Below are 18,860 nucleotides of genomic sequence, written 5' to 3'. Positions count from 1 at the left end.
TGAAATTGCTTTCAAATTTTCTTCAAGACACATAAGACAATTTTTTTGACCTTGTGAAAAAATTATTTCATGACTGTGACCTATTTGCATATAAATATTACTTATATGACATTTTTCATACCAGCTTAACACGGATTTGTTTGAAATCAGCCTGAAAACATCACTAGATATTCAAATACTCACGAAAATGGATTATCTGGTCATAGCTTATGTAACATTTAATTAATATATATGCAACAGATAAAGTGATAAAGTACATTTTTTATTTTTATCTCATTTGAAACTGGTATTAAAATGAATATTTTGTGCTCTTAATCAAGAACAAAACTTTTGCAGTAAATTATAAAAAGGATATGTTGTTTCTGTTTTGATAAATATTTTCCATAATTTCTGAATATGTATATGTCAATGACATACCCCCTCCCCCCCCCCCCCCCCCGAAATTTTAAGAAAGGAGGTTACTTAGAAGAAATTCCTGAATTTTTTTTTACTGCCAAATAAAAAAATGCGTGTTTGTTTAAAAAAAAAATCTATAAATATGAAAATTCATTCAAATATGTGTAAGTCACAGGCATCTGACGTCATATATGGATTTTATTGAAAGAAAAATAAAAAAAAAATAACTTTAGATGATTTAGAATCACAGGCACCTAATGTCAGGTGCCTGTGATATAATTCTCTTTTTTTTGCTGTCCTTAATTGTTATGTTTTTTCTCAAAAACAAGTTATTATATCTGTCTGTCTGTCTAGCTGTTTGTTAATTTGTTTGTCCGCAAAAAAACTTTAATATTGCCCATATTGGTTGAACCTTTGACTCGCATTGACTAGTATCTTTCATACTTCACATGCATATTCTTTATTATAAGACCTTTTCATGAATATAAATATTTTTTACCTTTAGACATTGAACTTTGACCTGCTGTAAGAAAACAATGGATATAGCTTTTAAATAATAGTTACTAGGACATTCATATTTCTCAGGTGTATTACATGTGACAAAATGTTCCATTGAGAATACCAACAATTTTAACCTTGACCTTGGAGTTTGACCTACTGCTACATTTAAAATATTTTAACCTTGGCCATAGATTTTGAACAGTTGTGCAAGGGCTTTTTAAATGTTTCACATGTGCATTTCTTATAACAAGGTTTTCCCCTGGGTACCTTACATTTGACCCTTTGACTTTGAACTTTGACTTGACCCACATCCTAAATAAACTTTAACCTTGGCCATAACAGTTTTAATGGTAAGTGCTTAGACTTTCATATTTCACTGGTCAGTTTTTCACAAACACAACTTCATAAACTTGCTTATATTAATATGCTGCATACTAAGTCTAAATGCTTGTAAATATGTTCAAATTGTTTTTCATTGCTCATCAGATATTTTCAACATAGTCCACAAAATTTTTATGTAAAGATTTAAAACTTATAATAAAAAAAACCAATAACATAATATATTTTAATAATATGCCAACAAAATTACATACATATATACCAAACACATGGTAAATATAGATTTCCTTTATCAAACATACAGATCTTTATTTAACAATTAATTTAAAATCACATCCAATTCAAATTCTTAACTATCGTTAGTGTATATTTATCAAACCAAATATAACAGTACTTATACCAACTTTTATTCATTTGTCATCTTGTTCTGGTGTCAGATATAATGAGATTAAACTTTTGATTGAATAATTTTTTCTTCAATATTTCAATATTTTTCACACATTACAGTTTCTTGTGTTTTGTTAAATCTAGCGGAATAATTAAACTGTACATGGACCACATAATTTGATGATACTGTGTTCAGTATTCTTCAGTCTCCTGAAACTGTCATCTTTCTGCAGCTTCATCATCTTTCTCATCATCCAAATCATCAGCATACAGATCTTCGGATTCAAACTTCAGCTCTTCCATTCTTTCGTTGATGTCCCGTATAACATTTTGAATGCTTAAATCAAAATTGAAGTTTATAAGTTTCACAGAGTATACCTATAGTTCCTTTTTTTAGTGTACATACATGTATATATACATTGAGTGATTTGCAGGAAAGTTATTACATATTTATAGGCAAATTTGGGATTCCGGATATAACGAAGTATTTGAAAAATAAAAATATATGGATATAACACAAAAATTTCATGAAATTTTTGCAAAAATAAAAATAGGCAGAAAAATGAAATTTTTGCAAAAGGACAGCATGCAATTATTCAAAAATAATATTCATATAAAAGTGATTTATAATATACAAGTACCATAATTACCTTTCTTTCAAATCTCCTTCTTCTTCTTTAAAACTGGAATCATTAGGATGGTCTGTGGCATTTTGTCTGGCTAGTTGTAACTTAACAGTCTGAAAGGAATTGGTACAAAGATTGACTTTATTAATGTGCAGTAAAATAATGTATATAGCATTACTTGGAATCTGTAAATCTTGATAAAAAGCATCTAAGTAATAGGTTACCCCCCCCCCCAAAAAAAAAATCGATTAAAATATTCATATTAAAACAATTGTATGTATGATTACAAATATTTTTCACTAAACAGGCTTTCCAGTCCAGTAAAGTATGTTATTATCAACATTGACATGCTAATACATGTATCATTAATATGATAAAGTTTATTAAACATTACCTTTTCCAGTTTGTCCTTTTCATTGTTTTGTATTCCAGAGACAATGGAAGCTATACTGGTCAGATTGTGGATTTCCTCTAACTCCTTTACAATTAATATGATATCTTGGGAGATTTTAGAGAAAGTTTGTGTTATTTCATGAACAAGTTGTCTGTACATTGGGAAATTATAGTTTGGAGCTCCATTCAAGTATGCCTGGAAACCCCTAAAACCAAAATAATATCATATCATTATGAATTAAAATATTGATATTAATCATGTTATTAATGAAAACTATGTTCAATCAAATTTCAGTCAACTCAAGCAAAGTTAATAAGAAAGTGTTGCTGATCGATACCGAGAAAAAGGATGGTGTTTTAAAGTAAACAAATAAGAATAGTAGACAAGAAGCATAAGTAGTTGAGACAGATGGGTGCCTAAACATGCTAAAGTTTTGGGTCATTTTACAACTTTCTGCTTTTAAGATTTAGATTCTTTTCTATATAAAAGTTAGAAAAAAGTCTTACTCTTCAAATAAACTATACGTTTCCACTCTTTCTCCTTGCAAACAATGAAATCTTTTTAATAAATCTTTCGGGGGCAACCCCTCAACTGTGTTGTTTTCTTCTGCCATGCTACTTTCACTTTGCTTTACAAAATCTTGTAAACGCTTAATCACATGGAGGAAGTGGCTTTCAAGCGTCTTCGAGAGAGTGATCCTGTATATTATTTTGTATATTACATTTTGAAAACATGTCAACATTGACGAACAGTTCCTCGTATAAAGAACAAAAAGAACAATTCGTGAGTGGTCATCAGGGATCGTCTGCAGCAGAAATAACTTTAATTTATCTAGGCATAGCTTGTTGTGTTTTTCTCCACAATGTTTGCGTCCCTAAGCGGAGCAATCAATGGCCCCATGGGATTTTTGACTTCCTAGTACTCGTGCTTCCCGGACTCCTTTCGGTTACGATCCTCAACGAATCAAAGATTCTGATTGCAGTAACCCTTCTGTCTCTAGCAGCTGTTTCATTCCTTACTCAGAAGCAAAGCAGGAAAAACAATAAATCCATCGTTCCTTTTCTTCAACAGGAATTCAGCAAGAAACTTGATTTTGTTAGTAATTTTAGAGCTTTTGCCTTAATTTGTACATCTATATGTATCTTAGCTGTGGACTTCAAAGTGTTTCCAAGAAGATTCTGCAAGGCTGAAACATTTGGTACAGGCTTGATGGATACGGGTGTCGGTCTTTTCATCGTAGCCAATGGTATTGTTTCGCCAGAATCTCGTCACAAATCAAATGTTTCAAGTCTCAAAAGGTACCATTTGCACTGAATTTTAAAGAGTTTTAATAGCATGTATTTGGTTAGATCACATCAACTAGTGTAAATAAAGTGTTTCTATAAACCTAGCTTAAAGGGCTTTCATGAGTCAATGATCAGAAACACAATTTTTATCCAGAAGTACAATGACCCAAATATGTAAAATTGAGAATTTAACACCACATTGCACAAGGTTGAAACATTTTTATACAGGAATTGTACTACACATATTAAATATAACTCTTTGCGCATATTAATTCCTTACAAATTATCTTACACGGAAAATATAATCTTGAAGCTTATAGATAAATGTTTTGCAGCTCTGTTTTATCCTCCATTCCTCTCATTGTCATTGGATTGGGTAGAGTCCTTTCAACTAAAGGTGTAAATTACCAAGAACATGTTACAGAATATGGAGTGCATTGGAATTTCTTCTTCACTGTATCTGCAGTTAAGGTAAGTAGACACTAGACAAGATTTTAAGCAGTACAGATCAATATTAACATAACTTCAATAGCATAGTTTGATTTATAAAGGATACACATTTTGTATTCAATTGGAATCTGAGTACAGAATTTACAATGAAAGAAATGATATACTTTAAATACTTTGATGGACCATTATAATAACTCACGTTTTTTTACAGGTTTGTTCAAGTCTTATTTTGACAATCCTTGGAAACATCAATCTCTCAGGGCCAGCCATTTTCATAATCCTAGTCTATCAGCTGTTCCTCACTAAGTTTGGTTTAACGGAGTACTTAGACCTTGGAGCAGATGGACAGGGTGGGAGACATGGCTGGTTTGACTCCAACAGGGAGGGCATCGTGTCCTGTGTAGGGTATCTGTCTCTGTACTTCTTAGCAGTGGAACTGGGGAAGCATATATTTAATGAAGAAAGGTAGATATCTTCAAATTGTTATATAGTTACATGTTTATACCCGGTATTATATAGGTAGTTGATTTATATTAGGATAAATTTCTAAACAGAAAATTGCTGGATGGAAACTCAAGGTTTAGTCTGGCCATATCTGTCTTATTTTAAGTATGACTCCTTTCTAAATATGATATTACCAGGGTATAAGTTTGTTATCTTAATCTCAATAAGGCCAAAAAAATTCAAGATGAACAAATGGTCTTGGGACTTCAGACTCATTTCAACATACATTGTATCCATGGTATACTAATACATTAGAGACAAGAATGTTTTACCCTGGTAGATACTAAAAATTAACTGTATCTTGTAAAATGAAATGTGACAAAATACAAATCTATCATTATATATATATATATATATATATATATATATATATATATATATATATATATATATATATATATATATATATATATATATATGTACATGTATATTCAAACTCATTTCAACATACATTGTATCCATGGTATACTAATACATAGAAAATGTAACCCTGGTAGATACTAAAAATTAACTGTATCTTGTAAAATGAAATGTGACAAAATACAAATCTATCTTTATTTTTATATATATATATATATATATATAGATGTACATGTATATTCAAAACTTGAAATGAATTATTTTGTTATTTCCAGGAAAACAATAAGAGATTGGATGCAGTTTGCTGTAGTTCTGTGCTTCCTCCAGGCTGTATTCTGGTGTGTGATGATCTGGTCTGGGCTCCACATTCAGGAAGTCTCCAGACGTTTTGCCAACTTTGCATATGTGACCTGGATTGTAAGTACATTGTATAATTTCATTAATTTGTATTGATATTAGGATCCACTGGGCTGCTGTAGACATACATTTCCTTCTGCTATATACATGCATGGCCAAACATTTTCTGCAGAAATTTGTCTCAGCATACTAGCAACTAAAACATAAAGAAAACTAAGAAATCTGCTTAAATTTTTACAGTACATTGTAATTTAAACAGACATTTTGATACTGCAGAAATGTATGGCCCATTGGAGGAAAAGTTCCGGTACATGAATTTTCCTTTGATATGAATAATGCAATGAAAAATTCCTTTTTTTTTTCAGATGGCCTTGTCAGTGTTTCTCCTTGTGTTGTTGTTGTTGACAGATTTGTTCAGTTATTTCCAGTCATTCACATTTTCTGAAACAAAGAACATGGAAGGTACGTGTAACGACTAAAGTCAAGTTTTTTATGGTTCTTTATTTTAAATTAAATTTTCAAATTGGCAATGAGCTACAAACAAACAAAAATATATACACACATTACCAACAGAACACACAAACATAAATAAAAGACTATCGGTTAATAAAGTATGGTGCGCGTTTCGCGTTCTTTTAATATGTGCAAAATCACCCGTTACATATGTAACAGTTTTCCTATTTTTAAAAATCTAAAACATTGCTTGAAGTAAAGGATTTTACCCAGTTACATTCAATTCAAATCATTTTCATTCAGAAATGACACAACAGTATATATCGACTTTGACAGATAGTGTTTACAGTACTGTACAATTTATACACATGTAGCACTGAAACTTGTTGAAAACAAGTTGAAGAGAGATCCTAGCTTTAGTCCAAGGTTCAGCTTTGTTAATTTCAATCAAATTCATATTACTTTCTTCATATCATTTACATGCCTTTGACTCTTTAGGGCAAGTGTCAATTTTTCTAAGCAAATGGAGATGAAAATTAAAATTTTATTAGCACTGGTCAAATTTTTACAATTCTAATAATTCTTAGATACTAAGACAAACTATTTATGTATCATAAAATATTCATATTTGTTTAATTCAAAGAACACTATACAGTAAAACTTGTTTAGTAAGAACACTGTTATTGTGAATTCACAAATATAGTGAAGTTATCTAGGATCCTTAGATACACAAATTTCACAAATTTCTTATTATGGATATAACGAATTACGGATATAACAAAGTAATTTCATAGGTCCCATTGACTTTGTTACAACCAAGTTTGACTGTATTCCTTTAAGTTTTCACTACTTTTCCTATTTTCAGGTGATGTGTGCCTGTTGTCAGCTGTAAATTACAATGCATTGTTATACTTCCTTTTGGCAAATGTTTTCACTGGACTTGTAAATTTGTGCATAGACACTATACAATCTACTCCAACAAAGAGCATGACAATTCTTACTATTTATATGGGTATTTTAAGTTTTATATCAATTATGTTTTATAAATGGAAAATACAATTAAAATTCTGGTAGCACTTGTGAATTTACTGTAGTTCTTCTTTTAACATTGGATGTCCACTTGGCTTGGCGCATCATTGCTCCTGCTCTGATCCTTACATCGCAGGTTCGATTCTCACTGTGGGATGTGGACTAGTCCTTTGGATAACATGTATAAACCAAGGTCCCGTGCTGCAGTAGGTGCTGGCACCAAAAAGATTCCTTGGTGCTTAATGGCCCTGAGTGACGAATATAGGACAAAATTTGCAGCTCTCACTGGCAAGAAGTGGCATCTTCATATGAGTGAAAAATTCGAGAGAGGGTCGTTAAACAACATACAATTTATCAATCAATCTTTCAACATTGTACATGGAATTGATCATTTTAGTCATACATCATCTTTACTTGCAATATACAGTAGATGTTCATGTGTTGTAATTGTTTTACAAATTTTGTATTCATTAAATAGAAACCATAGGAATTAGATTAATATCACCATGATCATAGCTAGGAAGGGTGGGTCAGTTGATACAATTGTATTACTCAGCTCCTCTACTTGTAATTTTTATCTCACCTGTGTCAAAAATTCAAGTGAGCTTTGCTGATCATAATATGTCTTTTGTCTGTCTGTAATTCAGAATGTGTAGTCTGTAAAGTATTCATTTTTCAACTTCTTAACCAGAACTTAAAAGCCAATTTCAACCCAACTTGCCACTAAGCATTGATGAAGGAGATTCAAGTTTATATTTTAGCCCCACTCTACCCCTAATGGCATGATTTGAACAATTTTGAATCTATGTTTATATCTGGGAAATTTCATATAAATTTCATCTTCTTGTAAATGTAGAACAACAGGTTTATGAATACTGTATACAGGGAAATTTTTACCCCTGTTTTATTTTCACCACTTTTGCCCTACCTTCATCTGAGCAAATTCAAAGAATGCAGTATAATTACTATAATAAAACTATGACAGGACGAATTTATAAGGGGCAAAATTGTTTGCAAGTGTGAAAGGGCAGAAATAAGATGGGGCAAAAATTACCCTGTATACAAGAATTCCCATTTTGCCTTAGTAGCTCTCAGGTGAATTAAGGTGATGAAGATTTAATATATCTAAAATATAAAGTATTATTTGGTATTACACGTATTATTTCATTCACAGTATTCATAAATCCCCATTAATTGTTTAATATTTACATTTCCAAAATTTTATCATTTAAATTTTTATATCAACCCAGTAATAATATTTACAAATACTAAAATTCCCATTTCGCCTTAGTACTTTTTAAACTTTTCCTTACCCGAATTTCACAGTTTCCAAATATTAGGACTGTGATTATATTATTTCATGTGGGAGGCACCCTCATGTGCATCTTTAAGGCATAAACCATGCTGTTCAACTTCACTTCAATTTATTTCATTGAAATGAGACAGGAATCTGTGAATAAAAATGAAAAAAAAATTAGGACAATGAACATTATATAAAACGAGAGAGGTTTGTGAAGCAATTATGCCCCCTCCTCCAAATGACTGGCATTTTTCCAAGTGCAAGGGGCAAAACTCTGTCATCAATAGGTTGATCGCACTCAAAACAAAACTTAATTGACTTAGATATTTCTATGATACAATCATCTGTATGTCAAATTTCATTTCAGTATGTGCAACTGCTGCAAAGAAAGTGAACCAGTATTCTACTTGGTGGACAAACAGTCTGACTGACCAACACGCAGCAGCAAAGCAGTATGCCCTCCCTTTTTTGAAGGGTGTTTAATTATTATATATGGTAATGTGTAATTATGAGCACATCATTGTTCAATCTATAGTGTATGCATTACAAAAGTAGATACAATATAAATAAAAAAATCTTTGTGAATCTTGATTTGACAGCCTTGCAGTTCAGCAGCATTTTGAACCTTGAAGTCTGTTCTTAGGTATTGTATAGATTGTATGAGCGGAACATGAAAGTCCTTGTGCTGGTCCTCAGATATCACTTGATAACTCTGCAGCTTGTCAATGACAATCTTACAGAGAAACAATTAAATGCACATCCTCCTTCTGTAACAAAGTAGTTTTGTCAATTTGATAGGCATATAACACATCATATGAAAAATCAATTTTCTCAGGAACACCAAAAAACGATAGATTTTATTATCCCTGTATGGTGCAGATTCATATTTTTCAAATAATAGCTTGAAGTATGTAGGATGGTCAAACATTGTGGGGTATGAATGCTTCACATGGAATTCAGATACTGTAGAAATACATTTTTCCACGTGGTATTAATTTACACAGTCACACATTTTCCGAGTAAATTTGTCCAAGTGTACTTATATAAATGTAAGGCATATAGTGACAGTCTAAGAAATATGATTATGATTTATAATAAAAAATTTCACACAAAGCACAGTCACGGATGAAACAAAATAGAAATTTGAGATTCCACGGAAATTATGACCAAAGTAATTGTCAAAATGTTCAAGGGTACACTTTCATCTGTGACACTTATATAAATGTAAGGCATATAGTGGCTACAAAATCTATACCGGGAAAATCTAAAATTTAACATGTAGAGATGGACATGGATGTTCACTGTCGTATGTTCATTTACTGTAAGCAAAATGAAACAAGAAGTGTTTGTCAAACACTCAGATGCCCCTACCCTGAATTTTTTGGATTATTTTATAGTTTTAATATTTTTTTAAAAAATACACAACAAAATTTCTACTTTTCTTCAGTATTAGGTATAAAGTGTATGGCACTTTCTGAAAGTGCAAGGATGTGTGAATCAAATGAGTCCCAAAATTGGTAGTTAAAAAGATATATTTTATTGGAAATGCTATGCTATAGTAACATGTGAGTTATGAAACATATATTATATTCAGAAAATATGAACTCCAAATTAATCTATGTCCCCTTTTCAAAATAACGATGGAAAAGAATTACAATTAAAACTAGTTTGAATATGAGAATAAGAGTTTTTTCTCAACTTGTAGGCATCAACTGAAAAGTGTTAATATTCATTCGAAGGATCAACAAATTAAGTTGCATATGAAAATAATAATTTTGCATTCACTTCAACAAAACACTGCTAGATTATTGAAGATACTATTTGCTAGAAATTGTTTGACAAGATAATTGATGCATTGTACATACCAGATGAACTGATATTTTACAATGATTTTTTAAAAGTTTGATCATTTGAGTGTTCATTAAATTAGCACTCCATAGTATGTACATTCAGTAATGTACATATAAACACCAAAACTTCTCCTCTGCTTTTAAGGGCTTGGAACCTTCTGCTTGAAATAACATGTTAATTCAAGCAGGCAGCATTAAAAGTTTTGTGCCTTTTTTTCCATTTTTTTTCTTTCTCTCTCACTTTTTTCTTTTTTTGTTTTTTTTTCACAATTTTTTTTTTCATTGTTTTTTTGGTGTTTTTTTTTTCTTTCGTTTTTCTTTTCTTTTCTTTTCCTTTTTTTGTTTTGTTTTTTTTTTTTTTTTTTGTTTTATTTTTATTTTTCTTTTGTTTTAATTTTCTTTCTTTTTTTTTGCTTGTTTTTTTTTTGGCACAAAACTTGCCAATGAGATAAAAATAATTTCAAATGTACAATTCAAATTTCAACACGACAATTCACAACATTTTCACATCAACAATTTACAATTGCATTAAACAATCACAATTTAACATTTTAAATCATTAATTGATATAACATTAACAAATCACAAATTAACATTTACAAATCACCGGCAATTTAACATTTGTCATTGACGCAAATCACTATTTTACTTTCTCAAATGCAATATACAATTTTATATTCATTTCTTTCACAGCATATTTAGTCACATCAGTATTTATAAGGCATTCAATTTCACTATAAGCTAATAACGAAAAGGTGACTACTTAGTATATACAAATTATTCTTTCTACAACAGCTGACAGAATTTACACATTCTGTGAATACTTATGTCCTATTATGCAATCATTACATCAGCTGAAACATATTTAACTTCATCAAAACAATTACAATAACTAACTATTATCTCATTGGCATAATCATAAAAAGATAATAAAAGACAAAGCAGCCTCCAACTAGTCACTTTCAGCTTCTCCTCCCCAGGCCAGCCTGGCAGCCGTGGCGGTGAAGGAACTTAAGTTCCAACCAGTAATGCCCCAGGGTATCGTAAAAACCTACTTACAACTAGCCTTCAACTACTTCGTCTTAACAATATGAATATATAGCTAATGAAAAAGAAAGAGAAAGCTGGGGTCAGTGTGGGAGGAAGACGGAGTACCCGTAGAGAACCCACGTGTCCGAATGGGCGACCCCATACCCTGACATAATTCGGACACCCTCTACAAAAATTTATATTTTTATTAAATAGTCTTTGAAAAAAACATTGTTACTAAAATGGATTTACATCAGTGATTTAAAGGTGTGGATTAATCATTAATTAATTCCTGCTTCTTCATCCACACACATGATCTCAAGGATGTTCCTTCTAAAAGTTCCTTTGATTCTCTGTAAATGAACAAGGCAAGAGGTAATTGTCAGGTTTAAATAAAATAAATTAAGAAGAGACCTATATGCTACATTGCTCACCTGAGCTCTAAGACTAGGAAAAAGCAGAAATCAATACAGTACTGTAGACCACCATATTTTCACAACACCTTAGTTTAGTGACTTAGCTATTTGGCATTAATTAGTGAAACAACATTTTTGCTAGCTGTTGTTTCTGTTGTATATATTACACAAGAATAAATTTTCTGCCAGCAGACAGCCCATCTTGAGAAATTTTCACTCATATAGCAATGCAACATTTTTCAGGGAAGGGCTACAAATGTAGACCTATACTTGGTATTAAGGCTATATAGCAGTGAGGGATTTTTTTTGCACCTAACATGGCACCACAGTTTATAATTGATCTTAGTAAAAGACTGGTCTTTTTGTCCCACAGTGGGGTTCGAACCCACAACGGTAGGATCAACTTCTTTATACTATGCTACTCTGTAGCAGATTCTCTTAAATACCACTGCACATGCAACAACAACACAAAATGTGAAAGAAGATGGGAGAACATGGTGGGCAGAATGCCCATAGCATCAGATATTAAAAATTGTATTCAATACGTGAATTGAGTATTTACCTTGTCCTTGCTTAATATAAAAAATAAGATGATTTGGAATATGATAATGTCATATACCTGATCAGTATCAGCATTCACTGTGGTATGTCTTGGTGAAAAAGTCAACATCCATCAGGCATAAATTGTCCTCCAGGTGTTTCCACCAAGTCTTGTTGGGAACATCTACATTTTGAAGATCGTTATCAAGCTTGTCTGTGTTTATTGTTTCCACTAGTTCCTTTTGGGTGTAGCTGATGTTTTCACACATTGGAATATCATTGTCCATCAAGTTTGCCTCAAGATTCATAATGGCCTTGCCTCCTCAAAATTCATTTCACCAAGTCTTTTTAGAAGTATTTGCTGTTTTCCCATCTTTCCACCAATTCCTTTTGGGTGTAGCTGGTGTTTTCACATATTGGATTATCATTGTCCATCAAGTTTGCCTCAAGATTCATAATGGCCTTGCCTCCTCAAGATTTATTTCACCAAGTCTTTCTAGATGTATTTGCTGTTTTCCCATCTTTCCACCAATTCCTTTTGGGTGTAGCTGGTGTTTTCACATATTGGATTATCATTGTCCATCAAGTTTGCCGCAATATAAATAATGGCCTTGCCTCCTCAAGATTTATTTCACCAAGTCTTTTTAGAAGTATTTGCTGTTTTCCCATCTTTCCACCAATTCCTTTTGGGTGTAGCTGGTGTTTTCACATATTGGATTATCATTGTCCATCAAGTTTGCCGCAATATTAATAATGGCCTTGCCTCCTCAAGATTTATTTCACCAAGTCTTTTTTGAAGTATTTGCTGTTTTCCCATCTTTCCACCAATTCCTTTTGGATGTAGCCGGTGTTTTCACATATTGGATTATCATTGTCCATCAAGTTTGCCGCAATATTAATAATGGCCTCAAGATCCTCAATAAATCCTCAAGATTTTATTCACTAAGTCTTTTTAGAAAAATTTGCTGTTTTCTCATCTTTCCACCAATTCCTTTTGCATGTAGCTGGTGTTTTCGCATATTTGAAACTCACTGTTTTCCCATCTTAAAAGAGGTTCATCAAGCTTTTCTATTTCCAGTTGTTTCCACAAGGTTCTGTTGGCTGCAGCTGCAGTAAAATTCAGAAGAAAATAATTGGAGAAAATACATCACTGAAGTTTTTAAGGAAAATCCTCAATTAACTTTTTAAATAATTGTTATGTTGTCTCAATAGTGGTTAAACATATATGTTTTATATTATTAAGCAAAAATTCAATATTGGTGTAAAGAGATGGTTTATCTAGCTGAACACCATAACAAAATTCAACTATTGCTGACTTTAAGAAATAAGACCAGGTAAAATTTTAGCCAGCTAGTTAATTTGACTTTGTTAATAAAATGATCCTAGATTATGATTATGATAATGTCACATACCTGATAAATGTGAGATCAGCATCCTTTGGCTATTCCTCCTCCAGTTGTTTCTATCAGGTCCTTTTGGGTTCATCTACTGTTTTCACCATGTACTGTTGGGCGCATTTGCTGTTTCCACATCTTGGACGATCAGAAAGTACTAGCTATGCATCATCAAGTTGTTTCTATCCATGTCCAGTTGGGTGCATCTGCTGTTACACATGTCTTGTTGAGGACATCTGCTGTTTCCACATCTTGGAAGATTAGCATCCAATGGCCCTGTCTCCTCCAGCTGTTTCCACCATGTCATGCCCTTGTTTATGATCACAAGCTTTCTTGTCACTGACCAGTAGAGCTAAAATTAAGTAGGCTAAAAATAAAAAGTCAGCTAGTAAATTTGACATGGTTAATTAAATGATCTTTAATATATAAATATTGCATGTAGTTCAGTGTATATTATACTGAACGTTTTATACAAATACATATGTATTTGTGAACCGTGTTCACAAATACCACAGTTCACAGTGAAACGTGCATCAATAAATTCTGTGCAGTCGCTATTTTGGGGAATAGCACCCGTCGTCAAGCAATGATGACTGTTGCTATGCTGGAGGGCATGGTTTCATTATTTAGTGGGTAATAGTGTTTTTTTAACAGATGTTTCTCCACCACTCAGATTCAACTAATTTACATGAAAGTATAATATTTTTTATTTTCTCATACACATGTACCTGATGAGTGTCATTATCTCCTTTGATATGTCTTGTCTGGAAGGTCAACATCAGCAGGCAAGTCTCCTCCAGTTGTATCCATCATGTCCTGTTGGGTCCATCTTCTGTTTCCACCAAGTCCAGTGGAGTGCATCTGCTGTTTCCACCAAGCCCAGTGGAGTGTATCTGCTGTTTCCACAAAGGCTAGTTGGGTGCATCTGCTGTTTCCACCAAGTCAAGTGGAGTGCATCTGCTTTTCCACCAACGCCAGTTGGGTGCATGGGCTAAAAATATCAACAGCTCTATTTCACTGCATGCATTTTACACTAAAATACCCTTGTCAGTCCCTTTCAACTAAGATTTCATTTCCTTAATTTCTTAGATTTACATTTTTATTCTGTTCCTAAATTTTTGGTCTTTGATTTGTTTAAAATGAATGCATAACATACATGTGATAATTTCTAGACCAGATACTGTACAGCAGCCTTTAAAATACTGGAATTTGGGTGAAAATACTGTACATTGCTAACCAAAAAAACGGTACAAAAAACAGTACAAAATATCGACCAAATACAGTGTCAGATGTTTATTTTTTAATAATAAATTTCAAATCAATATTCAGGTGCACCACTGCATAAAATGTATCATGATTTAATTATTTTTCATTTCAAGGAACTTTTGAAGAATTTTGAATTTCGGCATAAAACTATGCTAAATGCTGAACTTAGTAAAAAGTACAGTGTTTAAAAACACTTCATTGTATGAATCTGGTCGTTTCCATTCAGCTTTATTATTAAAATTGTACTAATAATCATTTTTCTTAATCCGTATTTAAATAGACAATACGTATGCCTGATCAAATAATGGACGAATTTTAGTTTTGCTGTCACAAAGTGTCTCCGATTCTTATGAATGATGTTTTCTTTGAAATGTCTTTACTTTTAATAAATTACAGTTTAAAAGAATCCTTTATAAACCTGTCTTATTGAAAAGCAATCAGCTAAACAAAATGCTTTGATATCTCCTAATTACGGTGTAATTATCACGGGAATATTTCACACATTCGTTCATGCTGTTTTGTTTACATTAATTAGGGGCAGTAAGTCACGCATACTTCGAGATTTCCGGTGTTGCGAGAGTGGGAATGAAAGAAAAATGGCGGTTTCCTGTAAACATTTCAAAATACGGTACACATTTTCATTTCCCGTGAATTTTGTTGTACCGCCGGGACACCGTGATAGGGGTCGAAAATAAAGGGACATTTCCTGTACCGCCGGTACATATCACATGTATGGCATAATAAAAGTGACCACTTATAATAAAGTTTTATAGGATGTTTCATTGAAAAAAATAAATGACCACCTAAGATAGATCTCTGCTGTATAAAGATGACTACATGTACTATGAAGTTTGGCTGTATATTATTGATTTGAAATGGAACATTATAAATCTATAATCTAACAATAATACTTCATTTCAGTTTTCTATATACAGCAAAACTTGTTTAGTACGAACAAGGATATTGCCAATTCACGGTTATAGCAAAATTATCTTGGATCTCAGAGCTTAATAAATTTAATGAATTCCTTATACAGATATAACGAATTATGGATATAGTGAAGTAATTTTATAGGTCCCCGTAACTTCGTTTTATCCAAGTTTTACTGTATTTTTCAACTATTATCAATTCAATATTTTCTATCTTACCTTATAGATGATGGTTTAGAATTTGGCTTATTTCTCTTCTTCTTTAGTGAATTATCCAACTAAAAAATACTAACAAAATTTTAAAATAGACCTGAAATAATAGATACTGAGTAAAACTTGTTTGGTACAAACACAGATATTATGAATTCATAGATAATAGTGAAATTATATTCAGTCCCTAGCTATATAAATTTTACTAAAATCATTACACGGATATAACAAATTATGGATATAGCGAAGTAATGTCATAGGCCCCAGTGACTTCGTTATAACCGAGTTTTACTGTAATAAGGCCCTCAATAAGACAGGTGCTTTGGGTGAAACACACTGTTTCCTCCTTATCCAACATGTCTAATGTTGATGCTAATGCACAATGCAACAATGAACATTAGACATATTCTTAGGAATAATAAATGCAATAACAAATAAAAATCACAACAATAATAATTAACAAAAATTCATAACTATTATAACAAATAATTAAAAATCTCAACTAAAGCAAATAACTAAAACACATAACTATAACAAATAACTAAACTCATAACAACTAATTAAAGCTCATAACAATAACAACTAACTAACACTCATAACAAAAACAAATAATAAATCACAAACAACAGCACTTAAGCTCCTAACAACTAAAACAACAATAATAATTAACAAAAATTCATAACTATTATAACAAATAATTAAAAATCTCAACTAAAGCAAATAACTAAAACTCATAACTATTACAAATAACTTGCACCAACTAAATAAAACTCATAACAATAACAACTAACTAACACTCATAACAATAACAAATAATTAAAAAGCACAACAAAAGCAAATAACTTAAGCTCCTAACAAGTAAAACTCAAGACTGCCTCAATAACAAATAATTGAAACTCATAACAATGTCAAGTAATAAAAACATTAAAAACATAGTGTAACAATTAACAAATAAAACATGAAAATTAACAACTTTTACAACCCTCACAAACAAAAAACTATTAAAACAACTCAATAAACAAACAACAATTATAATAAAACCTAACGAACAAATAACAACAAATACTAACAAAGAAAACAAAATATAAACCAAAAAGTAAGAGCTAAAATAACAAAGAGACCTAACATCAAAGAAATAGAAAAAAAACCTCCACTCCAGCGTTGTTGGCATGCTGTTCCAATCCAACGTGCCCAGCCTCCTCCAACGATGTGCACCATCTCCAACGATGACATTCCGGCAAAGAGAGAACAGAGAAGATTAGACAAAGAAAAAACAACAAAAAAATAAAAAAGAAAGAACTACTACAAAAAATGTGTTGAGAGTGGGAAGGGGAGGGAAATGTTAGTACTAATTAGTAAGAGTACAAAAATGATAATGAAACCAACTCACCTCTGCTTTTCCTTAACAACTAAGCAATACCTCCGTTCCAGCGTTGTTGGCATGCTGTTCCAATCCAATGTGCCCAGCCTCCTCCAACGATGTGCACCATCTCCAACGATGACATTCCGGCAAAGAGAGAACAGAGAAGATTAGACAAAGAAAAAACAACAGAACAAAAACACAGAAAGAAAGAACTACTACAAAAAATGTGTTGAGAGTGGGGGAGGGGAGGGAAATGTTAGTACTAATTAGTAAGAGTACAAAAATGATAATGAAACCAACTCACCTCTGCTTTTCCTTAACAACTAAGCAATACCTCCATTCCAGCGTTGTTGGCATGCTGTTCCAATCCAATGTGCCCAGCCTCCTCCAACGATGTGTACCATCTCCAACGATGACATTCCGGCAAAGAGAGAACAGAGAAGATTAGACAAAGAAAAACCAACAGAGCAAAAAAAAAAGAAAGAACTACTACAAAAATGTGTTGAGAGTAGGGGAGGGGAGGGAAATGTTAGTACTAATTAGTAAGAGTACAAAAATGATAATGAAACCAACTCACCTCTGCTTTTCCTTAACAACTAAGCAATACCTCCGTTCCAGCGTTGTTGGCATGCTGTTCCAATCCAATATGCCCAGCCTCCTCCAACGATGTGCACCATCTCCAACGATGACATTCCGGCAAAGAGAGAACAGAGAAGATTAGACAAAGAAAAAACAACAGAACAAAAAACAAAAAGAAAGAACTACTACAAAAAATGTGTTGAGAGGGGAAGGGGAGGGAAATGTTAGTACTAATTAGTAAGAGTACAAAAATGATAATGAAACCAACTCACCTCTGCTTTTCCTTAACAACTAAGCAATACCTCCGTTCCAGCGTTGTTGGCATGCTGTTCCAATCCAATATGCCCAGCCTCCTCCAACGATGTGCACCATCTCCAACGATGACATTCCGGCAAAGAGAGAACAGAGAAGATTAGACAAAGAAAAAACAACAGAACAAAAAATAAAAAGAAAGAACTACTACAAAAAATGTGTCGAGAAGGGAAGGGGAGGGAAATGTTAGTACTAATTAGTAAGAGTACAAAAATGATAATGAAACCAACTCACCTCTGCTTTTCCTTAACAACTAAGCAATACCTCCATTCCAGCGTTGTTGGCATGCTGTTCCAATCCAATGTGCCCAGCCTCCTCCAACGATGTGCACCATCTCCAACGATGACATTCCGGCAAAGAGAGAACAGAGAAGATTAGACAAAGAAAAAACAACAAAAAACAAAAAGAAAGAACTACTACAAAAAATGTGTTGAGAGGGGAAGGGGAGGGAAATGTTAGTACTAATTAGTAAGAGTACAAAAATGATAATGAAACCAACTCACCTCTGCTTTTCCTTAACAACTAAGCAATACCTCCGTTCCAGCGTTGTTGGCATGCTGTTCCAATCCAATATGCCCAGCCTCCTCCAA

At 32.5% G+C, this 18,860-nt stretch overlaps 2 protein-coding genes and 1 long non-coding RNA gene across 3 annotated transcripts; 1 reads left to right on the top strand and 2 right to left on the bottom strand.

The window, feature by feature from the left end:
* Positions 1 to 1,451: 1,451 nt before the first annotated feature.
* On the bottom strand, positions 1,452 to 3,283 carry LOC134257179 (required for excision 1-B domain-containing protein-like). The gene is made up of 4 exons (XM_062739823.1): positions 3,150 to 3,283; positions 2,644 to 2,848; positions 2,274 to 2,362; positions 1,452 to 1,960 (listed from the first exon to the last, which is right to left on the bottom strand). Exons 1-4 carry the CDS (start codon positions 3,254 to 3,256, stop codon positions 1,843 to 1,845), a joined length of 519 nt encoding a protein of 172 aa, XP_062595807.1. The 5' UTR covers positions 3,257 to 3,283; the 3' UTR covers positions 1,452 to 1,842.
* A 59-nt stretch (positions 3,284 to 3,342) lies between these two features.
* Positions 3,343 to 7,128, top strand: LOC134257178 (phosphatidylinositol-glycan biosynthesis class W protein-like). The gene is made up of 6 exons (XM_062739822.1): positions 3,343 to 3,941; positions 4,265 to 4,400; positions 4,591 to 4,844; positions 5,519 to 5,660; positions 5,966 to 6,062; positions 6,919 to 7,128. The coding sequence occupies exons 1-6, from the start codon at positions 3,376 to 3,378 to the stop codon at positions 7,125 to 7,127; spliced, it is 1,404 nt and encodes a 467-aa protein (XP_062595806.1). The 5' UTR covers positions 3,343 to 3,375; the 3' UTR covers position 7,128.
* Positions 7,129 to 10,723: 3,595 nt separating this feature from the next.
* LOC134257182 (uncharacterized) lies at positions 10,724 to 14,596 on the bottom strand. Its single transcript, XR_009989868.1, has 4 exons — positions 14,340 to 14,596; positions 13,630 to 13,963; positions 12,297 to 13,324; positions 10,724 to 11,614 (listed from the first exon to the last, which is right to left on the bottom strand). It is a non-coding gene; the product is annotated as an uncharacterized LOC134257182 (long non-coding RNA).
* Positions 14,597 to 18,860: the final 4,264 nt, after the last annotated feature.

This window comes from Saccostrea cucullata, unplaced genomic scaffold, assembly GCF_032062105.1.
Source record: "Saccostrea cucullata isolate Sc308-1 unplaced genomic scaffold, CSIRO_AGI_Scuc_v1 ctg1002, whole genome shotgun sequence".
Taxonomy (NCBI): domain Eukaryota; kingdom Metazoa; phylum Mollusca; class Bivalvia; order Ostreida; family Ostreidae; genus Saccostrea; species Saccostrea cuccullata.
Note: the sequence above shows the minus strand (reverse complement) of the source record. Positions and strands in the feature narration are given on the sequence as shown.

Excerpts from the sequence above, each read along its gene's own strand:
- LOC134257179 (XM_062739823.1), bottom strand. The coding sequence starts at position 3,256 with ATGGCAGAAGAAAACAACACAGTTGAGGGGTTGCCCCCGAAAGATTTA. Across the intron at positions 2,849-3,149 it reads ACGTATAGTTTATTTGAAGA|GGGTTTCCAGGCATACTTGA; the intron begins GTAAGACTTTTT and ends TTTTGGTTTTAG. Across the intron at positions 2,363-2,643 it reads AAAAGGACAAACTGGAAAAG|ACTGTTAAGTTACAACTAGC; the intron begins GTAATGTTTAAT and ends AATTCCTTTCAG.
- LOC134257178 (XM_062739822.1), top strand. The coding sequence starts at position 3,376 with ATGTCAACATTGACGAACAGTTCCTCGTATAAAGAACAAAAAGAACAA. Across the intron at positions 3,942-4,264 it reads AATGTTTCAAGTCTCAAAAG|CTCTGTTTTATCCTCCATTC; the intron begins GTACCATTTGCA and ends AATGTTTTGCAG. Across the intron at positions 6,063-6,918 it reads TGAAACAAAGAACATGGAAG|GTGATGTGTGCCTGTTGTCA; the intron begins GTACGTGTAACG and ends TCCTATTTTCAG.